Genomic DNA, 17,197 nt, shown 5'->3' with positions numbered 1-17,197 from the left:
AAACTGGCATGGAGGCGGGTTGGGGGCGGGATGGGTTCGTGCCCCCCGATTTCGAGATTTTAACCCCCCACACGCCTCCAATCCCGCCTCCACAGCCCAATGAAAATCCTGCCCAAAGAGTCTGCAAAGGGATATAGAGAGGTTAAGTGAGTGGGCAAAAGTTTGGCAGATGGAGTATAATGTGGGAAAATGTGAGGTTATCCACTTTGGAAGGAAGAATGAAAAAGCAAATTATTATTTAAATGGAGCGAGACTACAGAATGCTGCGGTACAGAGGGATCTGGGGGTCTGAGTACATGAAACACAAAAGGTTAGCATGCAGGTACAGCAAGTAATTAGGAAGGCAAATGGAATGTTGGCCTTTATTGCAAGGGGTATGGAGTATAAAAGTAGGGGAGTTTTGATGCAACTTTACAGGAGGCTGGTGAGACCACACCTGGAGTACTGCGTACAGTTGTCGTCTCCATATTTAAGGAGGGATATACTTACATTGGAGGCATTTCAGAGAAGGTTCACAAGGTTGATTCCTGGGATGAAGGGGTTGACGTATGACGAAAGATTGAGCAGGTTGGGCCTATACTCACTGGAGTTTAGAAGAATGAGAGGTGATCTTATTGAAACATATAAGATTCTGAGGGGGATTGACAGGGTGGATGCTGAGAGGATGTTTCCCCTAGTGGGGGAATCTAGAACTAGGGGGCACAGTCTCAGAATAAGGGGTCGCCCATTTAAGACGGAGATGAGGAGGAATTTCTTCTCTCAGAGGGTCGTGAATCTTTGGAATTCTCTACCCCAGAGAGCTGTGGAGGCGGAGTCACTGAATATATTCAAGGCTGAGATTGACAGACATTTGAGCTACAAGGGAGTCGAGGGTATGGGGGGAGAGCGGGAAAGTGGTGTTGAGGCCAAGATTGGATCAGCCATGGTCTTATTGAATGGTGGAGCAGGCTCGAGGGGCCGATTCGACTGCTCCTGCTCCTATTTCTTATATTCTTATGTTCTTAACTAACCGCGATGAAACATAATAAGAATGAAAGCAGACGGACCACCCGGCATCAACCTCGGCACCAGCTACAGACCCGGAAACAGCACACCCAGCCCAGTCGACCCTGCAAAGTCCTCCTCATCAACATCTGGGGACTGGTGCCAAAATTGGGAGAGCTGTCGCACAGGCTAGTCAAGCAATAGCCTGACATAGTCATACTCACAGAATCATACCTTTCAGCCAATGTCCCAAACTCCTCCATCACCATCCCTGGGTATGTCCTGTCCCAGCGGCAGGACAGACCCACCAGGGGTGGCGGCACAGTGGTATACAGTCAGGAAGGAGTGGCCCTGGGAGTCCTCAACATTGACTCTGAATCCCATGAAGACTCATGGCTTCAGGTCAAGCATGGGCAAGGAAACCTCCTGCTGATTACCACCTACCGACCTCCCTCAGCTGATGAATCAGTACTACTCCATGTTGAACACCACTTGGAAGAAGCACGGAGAGTAGCAAGGGCACAGAATGTACTCTGGGTGGGTGACTTCAATGTCCATCACCAAGAGTGGCTCGGTATCACCACTACTGACCGAGCTGGCTGAGTCCTGAAGGATATAACGGCCAGTCTGGGCCTGCAACAGGTGGTGAGAGAACCAACACGAGGGAAAAACCTACTTGACCTCGTCCTCACCAATCTACCTGTCGCAGATGCATCTGTCCATGACAGTATTGGTAGCTGTGACCACTGCACAGTCATTGTGGAGGCGAAGTCTCGTCTTTACACTGAGGACACCCTCCATCGCGTTGTGAAGCACTACCACCATGCTAAATGGGATAGATTCAGAACAGATCTAGCAGCTCAAAACTGGACATCCATGAGGCGCTGTGAGCCATCAGCAGTAGCAGAATTGTATTCCACCACAATCTGTAACCTCATGGCCCTCACTCTACTATTACCACCAAGTCAGGGAACCAAGCCTGGTTCAATCAGGAGTGTAGAAGAGAATGCCGGGAGCAACACCAGGTGTACCTAAAAATGAGGTGCCAACCTGGGGAAGCTGCAACACAGGACTACATGCATGCTAAAAAGCAGAAGCAGCATGCTATAGACAGGGTAAGCGATCCCACAATCAACGGATCAGATCAAAGCTCTGCAGTTCTGCCACATCCAGTCGTGAATGGTGGTGGACAATTAAACAACTAACGGGAGGAGGAGGCTCCATAAATATCCCCATCCTCAATGATGGTGGAGCCCAGCACGTGAGTACAAAAGACAAGGCTGAAACGTTTGCAACCATATTCAGCCAGATGTGCTGAGTGGATGATCTATATCGGCCTCCTCTGGAGGTCCCCATCATCACAGAAGCCAGTCTTCAGTCAATTCGATTCACTCCACGTGCTATCAAAAAACAGCTGAGTGCACTGGATACAGCAAAGGCTATGGGCCCCGACAACATCCCGGCTATCGCGCTGAGGACTTGTGCTCCAGAACTAGCCACGACTCTAGCCAAGCTGTTCCAGTACAGCTACAACACTGGCATCTATCCGACAATGTGGAAAACTGCCCAAGTATGTCCTGTCCACAAAAAGCAGGATAAATCCAACCCAGCCAATTACCGCCCCATCAGTCTACTCTCAATCATCAGCAAAGTGATGAAAGGTGTCATCAACAGTGCTATCAAGCGGCACTTACTCACCAATAACCTGTTCACTGATGCCCAGTTTGGGTTCCGCCAAGACCACTCAGCTCCTGACCTCATTACAGCCTTGGTCCAAACATGGACAAAGGAGCTGAATTCCAGAGGTGAGGTGAGAGCGACTGCCCTGGACATCAAGGCAGTATTTGACCGAGTGTGGCATCAAGGAACCCTAGTAAAACTGAAGTCAATGGGAATCAGGGGGGAAATGCTCCACTGGCTGGAGTCATACCTAGCACAAAGGAAGATGGTTGTGGTGATTGAAGGTCAATCATCACATCTCCCAAGACATCGCTGCAGGAGTTCCTCAGGGCAGTGTCCTAGGCCCAACCATCTTCAGCTGCTTCATCAATGACCTTCCCTCCAACATAAGGTCAGAAATGGGGATGTTTGCTGATGACTGCACAGTGTTCAGCACCATTCACAACTCCTCAGATAATGAAGCAGTCCATGCCCACATGTAACAAGACCTGGCTGATAAGTGGCAGGTAACATTCACGCCACAGAAGTGCCAGGTAATGACTATCTCCAACAAGCAAGAGTCTAACCACCTCCCTTTGACATTCAACGGCATTACCATTGCCGAATCCCCCACCATCAACATCCTGGGGGTCACCATTGACCAGAAACTTAACTGGACCAGCCACATAAATACTGTGGCAACAAGAGCAGGTCAGGGGCTAGGTATTCTGTGGCAAGTGTCTCACCTCCTGACTCCCCAAAGCCTTCCACCATCTACAAGGCACAAGTCAGGAGTGTGATGGAATACTCTCCACTTGCCTGGATGAGTGCAGCTCCAACAACACTCAAGAAGCTTGACACCATCCAGGACAAAGCAGCCCGTTTGATTGGCGCCCCATCCACCACCTTAAACATTCACTCCCTCCACCACCGGCATACCGTGGCTGCAGTGTGTACCATCTGCAAGATGCACTGCAGCAACTCGCCAAGGCTTCTTCGGCAGCACCTCCCAAACCCGCGACCTCTTCCACCTAGAAGGACAGGGGCAGCAGGTGCATGGGAACACCACCACCTCCAAGTTCCCCTCCAAGTCACACACCATCCTGACTTAGAAGTATATCGCCAATCCTTCATCATCGCTGGGTCAAAACCCTGGAACTCCCTCCCTAACAGCACTGTGGGAGTACCTTCACCACACGGAGTGCGGCGGTTCAAGAATACGGCTCACCACCACCTTCTCAAGGGCAATTAGGGATTGGCAATAAATGCTGACATTGCCAGCGACGCCCAGATCCCATAAGCAAATAAAAAAATATATACAACTGACAATTCAAATGTACACAACATGCTGACCACCCAGACTAATTGCATTTCACAAGCGACAGTTCCCCGGCCCCAGCATCACAGTAACAATAAAGACTTGCATTTCTGTAGCGCCTTTCACGACCACCAGACGTCCCAAAGTATTTTACAGCCAATGAAGTACTTTTTGAAGTGCAGTCACTGTTGTAATGTAGGAAACGCGGCAGCCAATTTGCACACAGCAAGCTCCCACAAACAGCAATGTGATAATGACCAGATAATCTGTTTTTGTTGTGTTGATTGAGGGATAAATATTGGCCAAGACACCAGCGAGAACTCCCCTGCTCTTCTTCGAAATAGTGCCGCGGGATCTTTTACGTCCACCTGAAAGTGCAGACGGGGCCTCGGTTTAACGTCTCATCCGAAAGACGGCACCTCCGACAGTGCGGCACTCCCTCAGCACTGCACTGGGCGTGTCAGCCTAGATTTTTGCTCTCAAGTCTCTGGAGTGGGACTTTAACCCACAACCTTCTGACTATTCTCTTTCATATATTCGCCACTCAATTCTGTTCCTACGCAAATGTTTATCTAGCTCGTTTCTAAAGGAGCTGATTAATGATCTTCCTTCACAGTCCTGGCACTGTCAGCGGCGTTCATTCAGTACAATACGGACTGGACTGAGCAAACTTGTTATCTGTGAGTCCCTGAGCGCGGGGTTGGGCAGCTTTGCTCACACACACACTCACACTCACAGCTTTACACGGGTTCCTCTCTATTCTCATGTGTCGCTGTGGTTTTGACAACTCTCCGCCCACATGCCTGACAGCGGCTCTGAAGCAATGTGGGTTTCATTTTGTCAAAAGCCAGCAGCTCCGAATCGATCGACCTGGAAACGCTCGACTCAAACATAGCCGAGCTCCGACACTGCTTTCGGTGGGAGCGAGTATGAATGACAAAGCACGGAGCGACTGAAAGGCAGGAGCAGCGAGGGATCAGGGGCAATGACTCTGCAAGGTAAGCCTACACTGACCGACTGCAGCGTTTGCACTGAGTGTCAGCCCGGACAATGTTAAACTGACCATTCGAGGTAGCGGGAGTCTGCCCAGGGACTCTTGAGACGTTTCTGCAATACTGCCTGAAAAGTGCACTTGGTGGGATGTCTCCCCCACCCTGATTTGCACACATATCTTTAATGACGAGTTCATTCTTGACGCGGAATTAGGCACTTCACCTCTGAGCCCCACGAGAAGTGCAAATAGCGCCTGCAAGCACTGAGAGCAAAGTCACAGAACAGGTTTCGTTCACTTTTGTCTGTAAGTCGAGCGTGCTGCGTTTATTCAAGGTGTGTTTTTTTCTTTTGCAAAGTTCACGAGGGTGTAACCAGTTTCAAGAAATAGTGATTTTAAAAGTTTCTGAGTGAACAAGTTTTGTGTGTGTGTGTGTGGGGGGGGGGATGCAATTTGTGTAAATGGCTGAAACCTCTGATACAGTTTATTTTTCTTTACTGTATAACATAAACAAAACAGGGCTAAGTTTGGAATACAGGCAAACTTTAGAACTCTAAAATCTTGAGAGAATCAACCAGTAGTTCTTACCGGAGAGGTGGCCTTTATTGTGATTGTGTTCAGCTCCTGACTGTAATGGAGTTGTGATGTGAGATCTCATGAGATGTTTGTCACAACAGTGTGAGAAAAGGCCCCACTGCACTGGGAAGCGGTCAGTGTTCGGCATCCATTCTCAGTGCTCCTTGTGATGTTTGTGCAACGAATATAACAACTGTGGGACTGATCTATCCTCAATTAATAGATGGTTTTAAAGTCGCTGGGGACCTGTATTAAGATTCATAATAAGAGTGAATTGTTTCGTTGAATGGAATCATTTAATCTGGCTCATTTTTTCCTTTTAACATTTGTTAGCATGGTAAAGAGTTTCCCTTTTTATTGCACGTGTCACGGTACTTTGACTGCTGATACTTTCAACTTTTTGAACAATTTCCTTGTGCTCCTCTGCTGAAGTGCGGAATTGTCGGGGTACGATTCTTCGGTGACTCGACCAAGTGACCATTCTTTACTCAGCAGCCTGCAATACGAGGGCTGGCCAGATCCCAGCCTGTCCACCGGCTTGCACTTTCCAGCAGCAGTCGCCGGATCGCAATCAGGGGCAGGAAGTTTTGGTTGATTTTCCCCTCCCTCTCAGGCCCAAGATACTGACGCCAATTGCACTGGCCCAACTGAGAGCAGCTAACCTTGCACAGGCCGGGACCCTCCTGGTATATACAGCCTAGTGCAATACCAACTAGTGTGTTCAGTCATTGGAAGCAATATTTCCGACATTACAACACTTCAAAAATACATCATTGGCTGTAGAGCAGTTTGGGATGACCTGAGGTGGTGAAAGGCGCTATGTAAATGCAAATCCTTCCTCCCTCCTGTCCTCCATCCATTCATTTCTCCTTCCTACCTTCCTACCTTCCTTCCTTCATTCACTCTTTCATTCCTTAGCAATAGTTCCTTTCCTGAGATGGTGAGTTTGCGCATGTGATAAAATATGCAGCAGTAGAGAAAATGTGTTACTTCTTTAAAAATAAACAAATACTTCTTTAATAATTAGAAGATGGCATAGTTTAGTTGCCATCAGATCCATTGTAAACCACCCTTTCCTTTTCACTTGCTCTGTACAAATTTGTGTTCTGTTTCACTGACAACCCGACGGCTAATTTGGGCAAAAAAAACTCAATGACCTGTCACTGCTCTGAAGAAGAGTGAACACACTGACACCAATGATTGTGAACAGACACGTTGGAAGAGGGCAAGTGAACACACTGACACCAATGATTGTGAACAGACACGTTGGAAGAGGGCAAGTGAACACACTGACACCAATGATTGTGAACAGACATGTTGGAAGAGGACAAGTGATCACACTGACACCAATGATTGTGAACAGACACATTGGAAGGGGGCAAGTGAACACACTGACACCAATGATTGTGAACAGACATGTTGGAAGAGGGCAAATGAACACACTGACACAAATGATTGTGAACAGACACATTGGAAGAGGGCTAGTGATCACACTGACACCAATGATTGTGAACAGACACGTTGGAAGACGGCTAGTGAACACACTGACACCAATGATTGTGAACAGACACGTTGGAAGAGGGCTAGTGAACACATTGGAAGAGGGCAAGTGAACACACTGACACCAATGATTGTGAACAGACATGTTGGAAGAGGGCAAGTGAACACACTGACACCAATGATTGTGAACAGACACGTTGGAAGAGGGCAAGTGAACACACTGACACCAATGATTGTGAACAGACACATTGGAAGAGGGCAAATGAACACACTGACACCAATTATTGTGAACAGACACGTTGGAAGAGGGCAAGTGAACACACTGACACCAATGATTATGAACAGACATGTTGGAAGAGGGCAAATGAACACACTGACACCAATGATTGTGAACAGACATGTTGGAAGAGGGCAAGTGAACACACTGACACCAATGATTGTGAACAGACACATTGGAAGAGGGCAAGTGATCACACTGACACCAATGATTGTGAACAGACACATTGGAAGAGGGCAAGTGATCACACTGACACCAATGATTGTGAACAGACACGTTGGAAGATGCCCCTTTCACTGATGCCAATGGAGTGCATCTGCTCCACTTAAAACAAATCGAAAACTGCTAGAACTTTTTGGAGATGTGATTAAAATCCCATTTTTAAAATAAATCTTTCATTTAAAAATTACATTGGGCATATCTTGGGGTAAGTACTCTCTCCTTAAAAGCAAGTCATTCTAAGTCAATTGATTGTGCTAGTGAACTTTAAAGGTGTTGAATGCACTGCACTGTGTGACAGTGAAGCATTTAAAAGTAAATTTTAAAAAATGCACATGCCTGTTACCCAATTACAAATGTAAAGTCCGTGCTTTATGCAGGTTAGAATGGTGGGCTACACACAAGGCCTCACCACACCTCATTCATTGCTGCCAGAATGAGGTGTTTAACTGAACCAGTTAGACTGACAATTGAAAACTTTTTGTCACATTCTTGCAGTGTTTCACAGGTAGCCTTGGGCTTTGGAACAGCTTGGAATGAGCATGTAACTCCACCCGACTCCAGTCCAGACAGCAGAGCACGCTGTCCAGCTGTCACCTTGTAAATCCTCCCAGAATTTGTACATTTGCACGTTGTAACAAGTTAACTTGGCATGGAGTTTAACAATTGGCTTTAAAATAAAGTCAGGCAATATGAATTCTGGTTCTGGCTATGTAATTGGATATGCAAATCAGAACGCATCCAATATATTTTCATAAACTTGTTGACCGGTTAAACCCCAGAGCGCTGTTGATGAGTTACCTCATTTACATAGGAACAGGAATAGACCATTCAGCCCCTCAGGTCTGCTCCACCATTCAATTAGATCATGGCTGAACTGTACTTCATTTACCCACCTTAGCTCCATATCCCTTGATGCCCTTAACCAACAAAAATCTATCAATCTTAGTCTTGCGACGTCCAGTTGTCCCAGCATCCACAACCTTTTGGGGCAGAGAATTCCAGATTTCCACAACCCATTCAGCTTTCTGCCCCACTGACAAGTTATCTTATCAGGTGCTTGGGCCAATCTTGGCTTCTGAATGGATGTGGTATACATGGATTTCAGTAAGGCCTTCGATAAAGTCCCGCACAGGAGACTGGTCAAGAAGGTAAGAGCCCATGGAATCCAGGGTGCCTTGGCACGTTGGATAAAAAACTGGCTTAGTGGCAGAAGGCAGAGGGTGATGGTCGAAGGTTGTTTTTGTGACTGGAAGCCTGTGGCCAGTGGGGTACCACAGGGATCGGTGCTGGGTCCCTTGCTGTTTGTGGTCTATATTAATGACTTGGATATGAATGTAAAAGGTATGATCAGTAAGTTCGCGGATGATACAAAAATTGGTAGGGTGGTAAATAGCGAGGAGGGTAGTCTCAGTCTGCAGGACGATATCGATGGGTTGGTCAGATGGGCGGAACAGTGGCAAATGGAATTTAACCCGGAAAAGTGCGAGGTGATGCACTTTGGGGGGACTAACAAGGCAAGGGAATACACAATGAATGGTAAGACCCTAGGCAAGACGGAGGGTCAGAGGGATCTGGGTGTGCAAGTACACAGATCCCTGAAGGCGGCAGAACAGGTGGATAAGGTGGTATAAAAGGCATATGGGATACTTGCCTTCATTAGCCGAGGCATAGAATATAAGAGCAAGGAGGTTATGATGGAGCTGTATAAAACACTGGTTAGGCCACAGCTGGAATACTGTGTGCAGTTCTGGTCGCCACACTACAGGAAGGATGTGATAGCTTTGGAGAGGGTGCAGAGGAGATTCACCAGGATGCTACCAGGGCTGGAACGCTTCAGCTATGAAGAGAGACTGGGCGGATTGGGTTTGTTTTCCTTGGAGCAGAGGAGGCTGAGGGGGGACATGATTGAGGTGTACAAAATTATGAGGGGCATAGATAGGATGGATACTAAGGAGCTTTTTCCCTTAGTAGAAGGGTCAATAACTAGGGGGCATAGATTCAAGGTAAAGGGCGGGAGGTTTAGAGGGGATTTGAGAGAGAACTTTTTCACCCAGAGGGTGGTTGGAGTCTGGAACTCACTGCCCGAAAGGGTTGTGGAGGCTGGAACCCTCACAACATTCAAGAAGCATTTGGATGAGCACTTGAAATGCCATAGCATACAAGGCTACGGACCAAATGCTGGAATATGGGATTAGATTAGACAGGGCGTGATGGCCGGCGCGGACACGATGGGCCGAAGGGCCTCTATCCGTGCTGTATAACTCTATGACTCTATAAATGTCAATCAGTTTTAGCTAATACTGTAGTTTCACATGGTCGTTCCAATGATGTGGCCAAGTCAACCTATATGCTCAGAACATAACATAAGAACATAAGAACCTATATGCTCAGAACATAACATAAGAACATAAGAAATAGGAGCAGGAGTAGGCCAATCGGCCCCTCGAGCCTGCTCCACTCTTCTGACTAACCTAAAAACTGGGCTTTAGAGCCAAGCCGGGCCCTCAGGAAGGTCCCAAAGGGCAGGACTCGCCCATATTGTGGGGGAGTAAAAATTGAGAGTGAGTCAGCCTGTGGCTTCATGCACTTCCTGATAGTTACTAACAGAGGTACAGTGTCAGAAACTTGGAAGCGGGTCACTTGCCCACGGTTTAGTTTGTAGAGTGGCACATGGCATAGGGTGGGTTTAAACTTTGGAATACTGCCATTGAGTTATGTCATTGAGGGGCAATTGGGCTGCCAGCACTGCCAACCAGATAACTTCTCTAGCTATAGCGATTCTTCTTTGGTGATGGACAACCAAGTTAAAAGTTGACCTGGTTGTGCCCATGTCAATCTTTCAAATCCGAGCAACGATTGGCAGGAAAAATTGCAATTGGAGCCACTGTATAATCAATCAGAAGCCAGTGTCTACAATCTGTGTCCCACCTCCAAAATGGATGATGTGGTCCCAGAGACAGAGAAAAACCACTGAAACAATGCATTTAAAGTTACTTTCGGATGAAACGTTAAACCGAGGCCCCGTCCGCTCTCTCAGGTGGATGTAAAAGATCCCACGGCACAATTTCGAAGAAGAGCTGGGGAGTTCTCCCCGGTGTCCTGGGCCAATATTTATCCCTCAACCAACATCACCAAATCAGATTATTTGGTCATTATCACATTGCTGTTTGCGGGGGTTTGCTGTGCGCAAATTGGCTGCCGTGTTTCCTACAACAGTGACTACACTTCAAAAAGTACTTCATTGGCTGTAAAGCGCTTTGGGACGTCCTACAGTCATGAAAGGCGTTGTATAAATGCAAGTTCTTTCTATCCTATCTTTTAAGGATTAAAATTGAAATATTACAAGAGGCTTTATAGGTTAGAAATAAAGTAACAATAACATTGTAATAAAAATAGAGGACATGGTCTTAATTTTTCATTTAAAATTGTTTATTAAGTGTTTATTTTTGTACCTCAGGGTTAATATTCAATAATAAAGCTACATTGAACATCAGCATCTATGACAATTTATGAATGGTCAGCCCAAGGGTGCTCGAATTCCATGGAGCTGCTGGCAGTCTGAGAGCCAAGAGGAGGAGAAGATATATTTTTAAAGTACAAATAAAGCTGAACTCATAGCATAAATATTGCGGATGTTGGAAATCTGAAATATAACCAGAAAAAGCTGGAAATACTCAGCAGGTCAGGCAGCGTCTGTGCAGAGAGAAAGCCAGACCTGCTGAACATTTCCAGTGTTGTCTGTGAAATAATAGCACAATAGTTTACACTGAAAACTAGGAGAGGGTTTCTCACGTAAATGAATAGCAGGATAAAATCTGACTCTAAAAAAAATCTGGGCCATATGAAGAGCGAATCAACAATAGTGTTTCAAGTGCATCTATTTATATAATAAAGCGGTTGGTTTGTCTGTCTGTCTGTCTGCTATACACTCAAAAGTTATAGAGCGTACCTACACGCATGTTATATCAAAAGAAAGCTTATCATTAGGGGAGTCTAATAGGCGTATTTACTTTTTGGTCAGACAAAAATTGTTCAGACAGTATACAAAAAAGGTTAAAAAAACGGCAACATTCCGCTCATTAGCGTTGAGTGCCTTGATGGTTGACCAATCGTACAGGGGATTAACCTGATGGTTGACCAATCGGTGCGTCACGGGGGGCGTTTCATTGCGTGTGTGGGCGGGCCTAATCCTTCTGAGCTGAGGTGAGTGGCCGCCATCTTGATTCCTAACTATTGATTTATTTTTTCCCACTTTCTGTGTGTTTATTTTGAAATATAGATTTCCAGCAAAAAAAAAAGTTGGTTTTAAAAGAAAAAAAAATCCTTTTGCAAAGGGGACTCGGCTTTCCCCCCCTCGGCGGTGGATGAGCTGCCTGCAGGCCTCAGGCCTCGAAGCCTCGGCCTCTCCTCGCCAGCCACGCCCGAGCTAGGCACCGCCCGTCCCGCTGGGCCCAATTCCAAACCAGCGGCTCGCGGTCGCCACCATCTTGGTAAAGGCTGGCGCGGCGGCACTGCGCCGAGCGTATCCATTGCCGCCATCTTGGTAAAGGCTGGCGGGGCGGGAGACAGTGAGCGCGTGAATGTCGGCAGCGGCCCGGAGCGGGACCTGAGAGTCGGGCCGGGCCTCACGCGCTCGGCCCGCGCACCGGCTGGCCCTGAGGCGCTGATCCGCACACGGGGCTTCAGCTCACCGCGTCCGGGCTCGGAGGAAAGGGAGAGAGGGGGAGGAGGGAGAGAGAGGGGGGAGGGAGGGAGAGAGAGAGAGAGGGGGAGGGACGGAGAGAGAGGAAATCAGGGAGAGACAGGGGAGGGAGAGGACAGGGGGAGGGAGAGGACAGGGGGAGGGAGAGGACAGGGGGAGGGAGAGGAGAGGGGAGGGAGAGGAGAGGGGAGGGAGAGGAGAGGGGAGGGAGAGGAGAGGGGGAGGGAGGGAGAGGGAAGGTGAGGGGAGGGGGAGGGAGGGTGAGGAGAGAGGAGGGAGGGAGAGGAGGGAGGGAAGGAGGGAGAGGAGGAAGGGAGACAAGAGGGGGAGGGAGAGAGGGAGAGAGAGCGGGGAGGGAGAGAGAGGGGAAGGGAGAGGGGGAGGGAGGGAGAGCGAGGGGGAGGGAGGGGGGAGGGGAGAGAGAGGGGGAGGGAGTGGAGGGAGAGAGGGGGAGGGAGGGAGAGGAGAGGGGGAGGGAGAGGAGAGGGGGAGGGAGGGGAGGAGGGGGGAGGGAGGGGAGGGTGAGGAGAGGGGGATGGAGGGTGAGGAGAGGGGGATGGAGGGTGAGGAGAGGGGGATGGAGGGTGAGGAGAGGGGGAGGGAGGGAGAGGAGAGGGGGAGGGAGGGAGACGAGAGGGTGAGGAGAGGGGGAGGAGAGGAGAGGGGGAGGGAGGGAGAGGGGGAGGGAGAGGGGGAGGGAGGGGGAGGAGAGAGGGAGGGTGAGGAGAAGGGGAGGGAGGGAGAGGAGAGGGGGAGGGAGGGAGAGGAGAGGGGCAGGGAGGGAGAGGGGAGGGAGGGAGAGAGTAAAGCAGGGAGAGACAGGGGGAGGAGAGAGAGAGGGTGAGGGAGGGAAAGAGTGAGGGGTGGGAGAGGGAGGGAGAGCTCGCCTTCTTCCTTCGCAGGGGTCCATCGGGCCAGGCCTGAGGCGCTCCTTCCCCCCCTCTCTCTCCAGGCTAATCCCGAACTAAATCCAGCAGTCTCTCTCTCTCTCTCTCTCCCCCCCCCCGCATCTCTCTCTTCTCCCCCCAGTCTCTCTCTCTCTCTCTCTCTCCCTCCCCCTCTCCTCTTTCCCTCTCTCTCTCTCTCTCCTCCCAGTCTCTCTCTCTCTCTCTTCCCCCCAGTCGCTCTCTCCCCCCCTTCCCCGAGTCGCTCTCTCCCCCCCAGTGTCTCTCTTCTCCCCCCAGTCTCTCTCTCTCTCTCTCTTCCAACAACAACATGCCCTCAAAAAACCCTCGGCACCGCCGGGCACTTCTGCTAGTGTACAATAAAACCCCACAGAAACAAATACAACTCTTAGAATTCAATTGTTGGAGTTGGTTTCCATAGTGATAATGGGGAGGGGGGTGGTGGGTAGGAATAATTATTATTTTAACTATATTGTCAAATATGGGTATGTAAAAGTGTTCAGTTTACGAAAATGAAAATGAGCATGGATATGTACTTGAAAGGGAAAGGATTGGAGGGCTAAGGAGGAAAAAGCAGGCCAGTGGGACTAATTGGATAGCTCTTTTAAAGAGCCGCATGGACACGATGGGCCGAATGGTTTCATGTACTTTAAGATTCTATGATTCTATGAGTGTAGAATGGTGTTACTCCCACAATCATTCCAATATGTAAAATGGCAATCTGCAGATTTGAAAATAAAACATACAATGCCAGGCATCCTTGAACTTAACATCTAACCTTAGGAACTGATTTCAGGATTGATACTCACAGAAATGAGGTTTTCAGAGTGATTTAGATTGTAAATAGCTGAAACTGCCAAGTGGTTCATAGGGGAAAATAATCCTGCAGTTTCAATGTTTTGGTGTCCATTTACCCATATAGTTTGGAGTTTGAAAAGTCATCGTTTTGCTCCAGCATTTCTCCACCCAGCCTTCATTCCTGAGATACATGTACAGAATGCTTAGTAACAACACCTTTAATGCAGTAAACATCCCAAGGCATAGGTGGCGTAAAAGACATGTCCAACTAGTTCTCCTTCCTACTTCAGAACTCCTGGGCATGTGTTACAAATTTCATGTCTGCAGTAGATATCCTCTTGGGTTCAGCGTCATTGGTCATTCCCATAAGCCGACCCCATTTCCCCTTTGGGGAGAGAGTGCACACAGTATCAGGGTGAGTGCGGGTGTACCTTTGGGAGAGAGTGCGCACAGTATCAGGGTGAGTGCGGGTGTACCTTTGGGGAGACAGTGTTATCAGGGTAAGTGAGAGTGTCCCAGTAGTAATGGCGACATGTCCTTTGTTTTCTTAATACTGTGTTATACTGCTTTTTATTTAGAATTAACTCCATCTACTTATTGATTTCTCTTTCGGTTTCTCAGCCAGAAGGGGATGGATACGTATTCTGGATGTAAAATAAATATAAACATGTACCTGTGGGAGTCAGGGAGTATCTAGACAGATCGTTCCCTTAGGAGATTTAATAGATGAGGAAGAGTCCATAATATGATAAGCCTGTGTAGGGAGCAGCCTCGAGTGGCCAATTGGTTTTTCTTTGTGCTAAACTTTCTCATATCTTGCCTTTTTGAGGGCAGCCAATTATCCCTCCTGTTGTGGAAAGGCTGCTTGACAGTTCCCCACAGCAATGAAACTTAGCCAGGCACCCATTAGTGTGAGGCATGGACCTTGTATTCCACCACCACATTATGCAGTGTTCATAAAATCTTACAGCAGAGGGAAGGCCATTCGGCCCATCGTGCCTGTGCAAGCTCATTGAAAGAGCTATCCAATTAGTCCCACACCCCTGCTCTTTCTCCATAGCCCTCCAATTTTTCCCCTTCAAGAATTTATCCAATTCTCTTTTGAAAGTTACTATTGAATCTACTTCCACCACCCTTTCAGGCAGTGCATTCCAGATCATAACAACTCACTGCGTTAAAAAATTCTCCGTATCTCACTCTGGTTCTTTTGCCAATTATCGTAAATCTGTGTCCTCTAGTTACTGAACCTTCTGCCAGTGGCAGCAGTTTCTCCTTATTTACTCTATAAAAACCCTCTATGATTTTGGTAGCCTCTATAAAATCTCCCCTTAACTTTCTCTGCTCTAAGGAGAACAATCCCAGCTTAGTGTTAATAGCTTGACGTGGCGGGTGGGCTTGTGTGCTATGCTTTTAAAAAAATTCGTCGCTGGCAAGGCCAACATTTATTGCTCATCCCTACATGCCCTTGAGAAGGTGGCGGTGAGCCGCTTTCTTGGTTGTTTCTCGTAGCGGTTTGTTACAACTGAGTGGCTTGCTAGGCCATTTCAGAGGGCAACCACATTGCTGTGGGTCTGGAGTCACATATAGGCCAGACCAGGTAAGGCTCAGCAGATTTCCTTCCCTAAAGGAACATTAGTGAACCAGATGGGTTTTTACGACAATCCGATAGTTTCATGGTCACCATTACTGATACTAGCTTTTTTTTAAATTCCATGTTAATTTTATTAACTGACTTTAAATTCCCCAGCTGCTGTGGTGGGATTTGAGCTCACGTCTCTGGATTATTAGTCCAGTGACATAACCACTATGATACCGTTCTCTGCTGGCAGGGCCATCCAAGTCAGACAGGTTAAAAGGAAGGAGCCAGACTGAAATCAGTCCACCGGTCCTTCTGGCAGTTGGTTGCGAGTTGCGCTAATGACCTGTCCATAGAAAATGCTTTTCGTTACAGAAATAATCCAAAGATAAGGCGAGTCTGTTACAGGCTTGCAAATGTAAACTTTGATTGTGGAAAACCGCGATCTGCTGGATCTAAGCCAAGATGATACTCCAATCGGAGTCAAATATCTTGTTCTGGACAGACAGCAGTGGAAGAAATGGGTTACCTCATGCGCCAGTAGGCACAGAAGACTAACTCTTAAAAACACCAACTTAATGTTGAAATAGTGCCTTTGACTTAGAGAATGTCCCAACGCATTTGACATAAGGGGAGAAGAAAAGAATCGATTCAAAGGATAAATAAGCAAATATCCAGCGATGGTGGGAGAGTTGAAAGAGATGACTTGGTGGAATAGATGGGTTTTGAGACGGCTTTTAAAGGTGGAGAGAGAAGTGGAGAGGTGGAGGATTTAGTGGGGGAGTTCCTTGGAGTAGGAATCTCTGTCACCAATAGTGGGATGAAGGGAAAGAATTATAGTTTAAAATAATATAATTTACAAAAATTTAGTGAAAAAAGCTGTGTATATTTAACAAATTGTGCCGCACATTCAGAACCAAAAAAGGTTATATGTACAAAGGTTAAGCGTGCACATTGTCCCAATTACCAGATCAATGGGCAGAAAAGAGTTAATGTCAGGATAGACTAGTGATACCATTGTACTGCTTGACGTGTTGTCACTGTTGTAATGTAGGAAACGCAGCAGCCAGTTTGCGCACAGCAAGATCCCACAAAATGACCAGCTTGTCAGTTTTAGTGATGTTGGTTGAGGGATAAATATTGGCCAGGACACTGGGTGGGGCTCCCCTGCTCTTCTTTGAATAGTGCCATGGGATCTTTTACATCCACCTGAGAGAGCAGACGGGACCTCGGTTTAGCATCTCATCCAAAAGGCGGCACCTCCGACAGTGCAGCACTCCCTCAGTACTGCACTGGAGTGTCAGCCTAGATTTTTGTGCTCAAGTCCCTGGCGTGGGATTTGAACCCACAACCTGCTGACTCAGAGGTGAGAGTGCTACCCACTGAGCCATGGCTGACACTGTGATGCTCTGAAAAAAGGTCCCACATCTCCGAATAAGGTTACAGATATTGGCCAAAGATCTGGACGATCTGGTCTCTGAGAAATATGATTTCCTTCTTCAGTCTTTCTGCCTGTTCGTATGTTATTCAGGCAGCAACATTTCAAAAAAAACTTGAGGGCAACTGACATTAACTCTTTTCCGCCATCAAGTACATTGGAAATTTCTAATGAATGTTGCAGAGGAGCATGGGAGAAATCCACAGAACAGAGGACCTTTTTTTAAATGCATAATATTCTTAAAAGAATCA

The 17,197-nt window shown here is 47.5% G+C and overlaps 1 protein-coding gene across 1 annotated transcript in view; it reads left to right on the top strand.

Annotated features, from left to right (window-relative positions):
- The first annotated feature begins 4,797 nt into the window (after positions 1-4,797).
- card11 (caspase recruitment domain family, member 11) overlaps positions 4,798-17,197 on the top strand; it is a 262,608-nt gene continuing 250,208 nt past the window's right edge. Inside the window, exon 1 of the mRNA XM_086000284.1 lies at positions 4,798-4,959. Coding sequence (XP_085856410.1) covers positions 4,947-4,959 — 13 coding nt within the window. The 5' untranslated portion in view covers positions 4,798-4,946. The remainder of the gene's footprint in view (positions 4,960-17,197) is intronic.

The sequence above is a fragment of the Somniosus microcephalus genome, chromosome 11 (genome assembly GCF_052327205.1).
Source record: "Somniosus microcephalus isolate GS21.2 chromosome 11, FLI_Smic_1.0, whole genome shotgun sequence".
NCBI lineage: Eukaryota > Metazoa > Chordata > Chondrichthyes > Squaliformes > Somniosidae > Somniosus > Somniosus microcephalus.
Note: the sequence above shows the minus strand (reverse complement) of the source record. Positions and strands in the feature narration are given on the sequence as shown.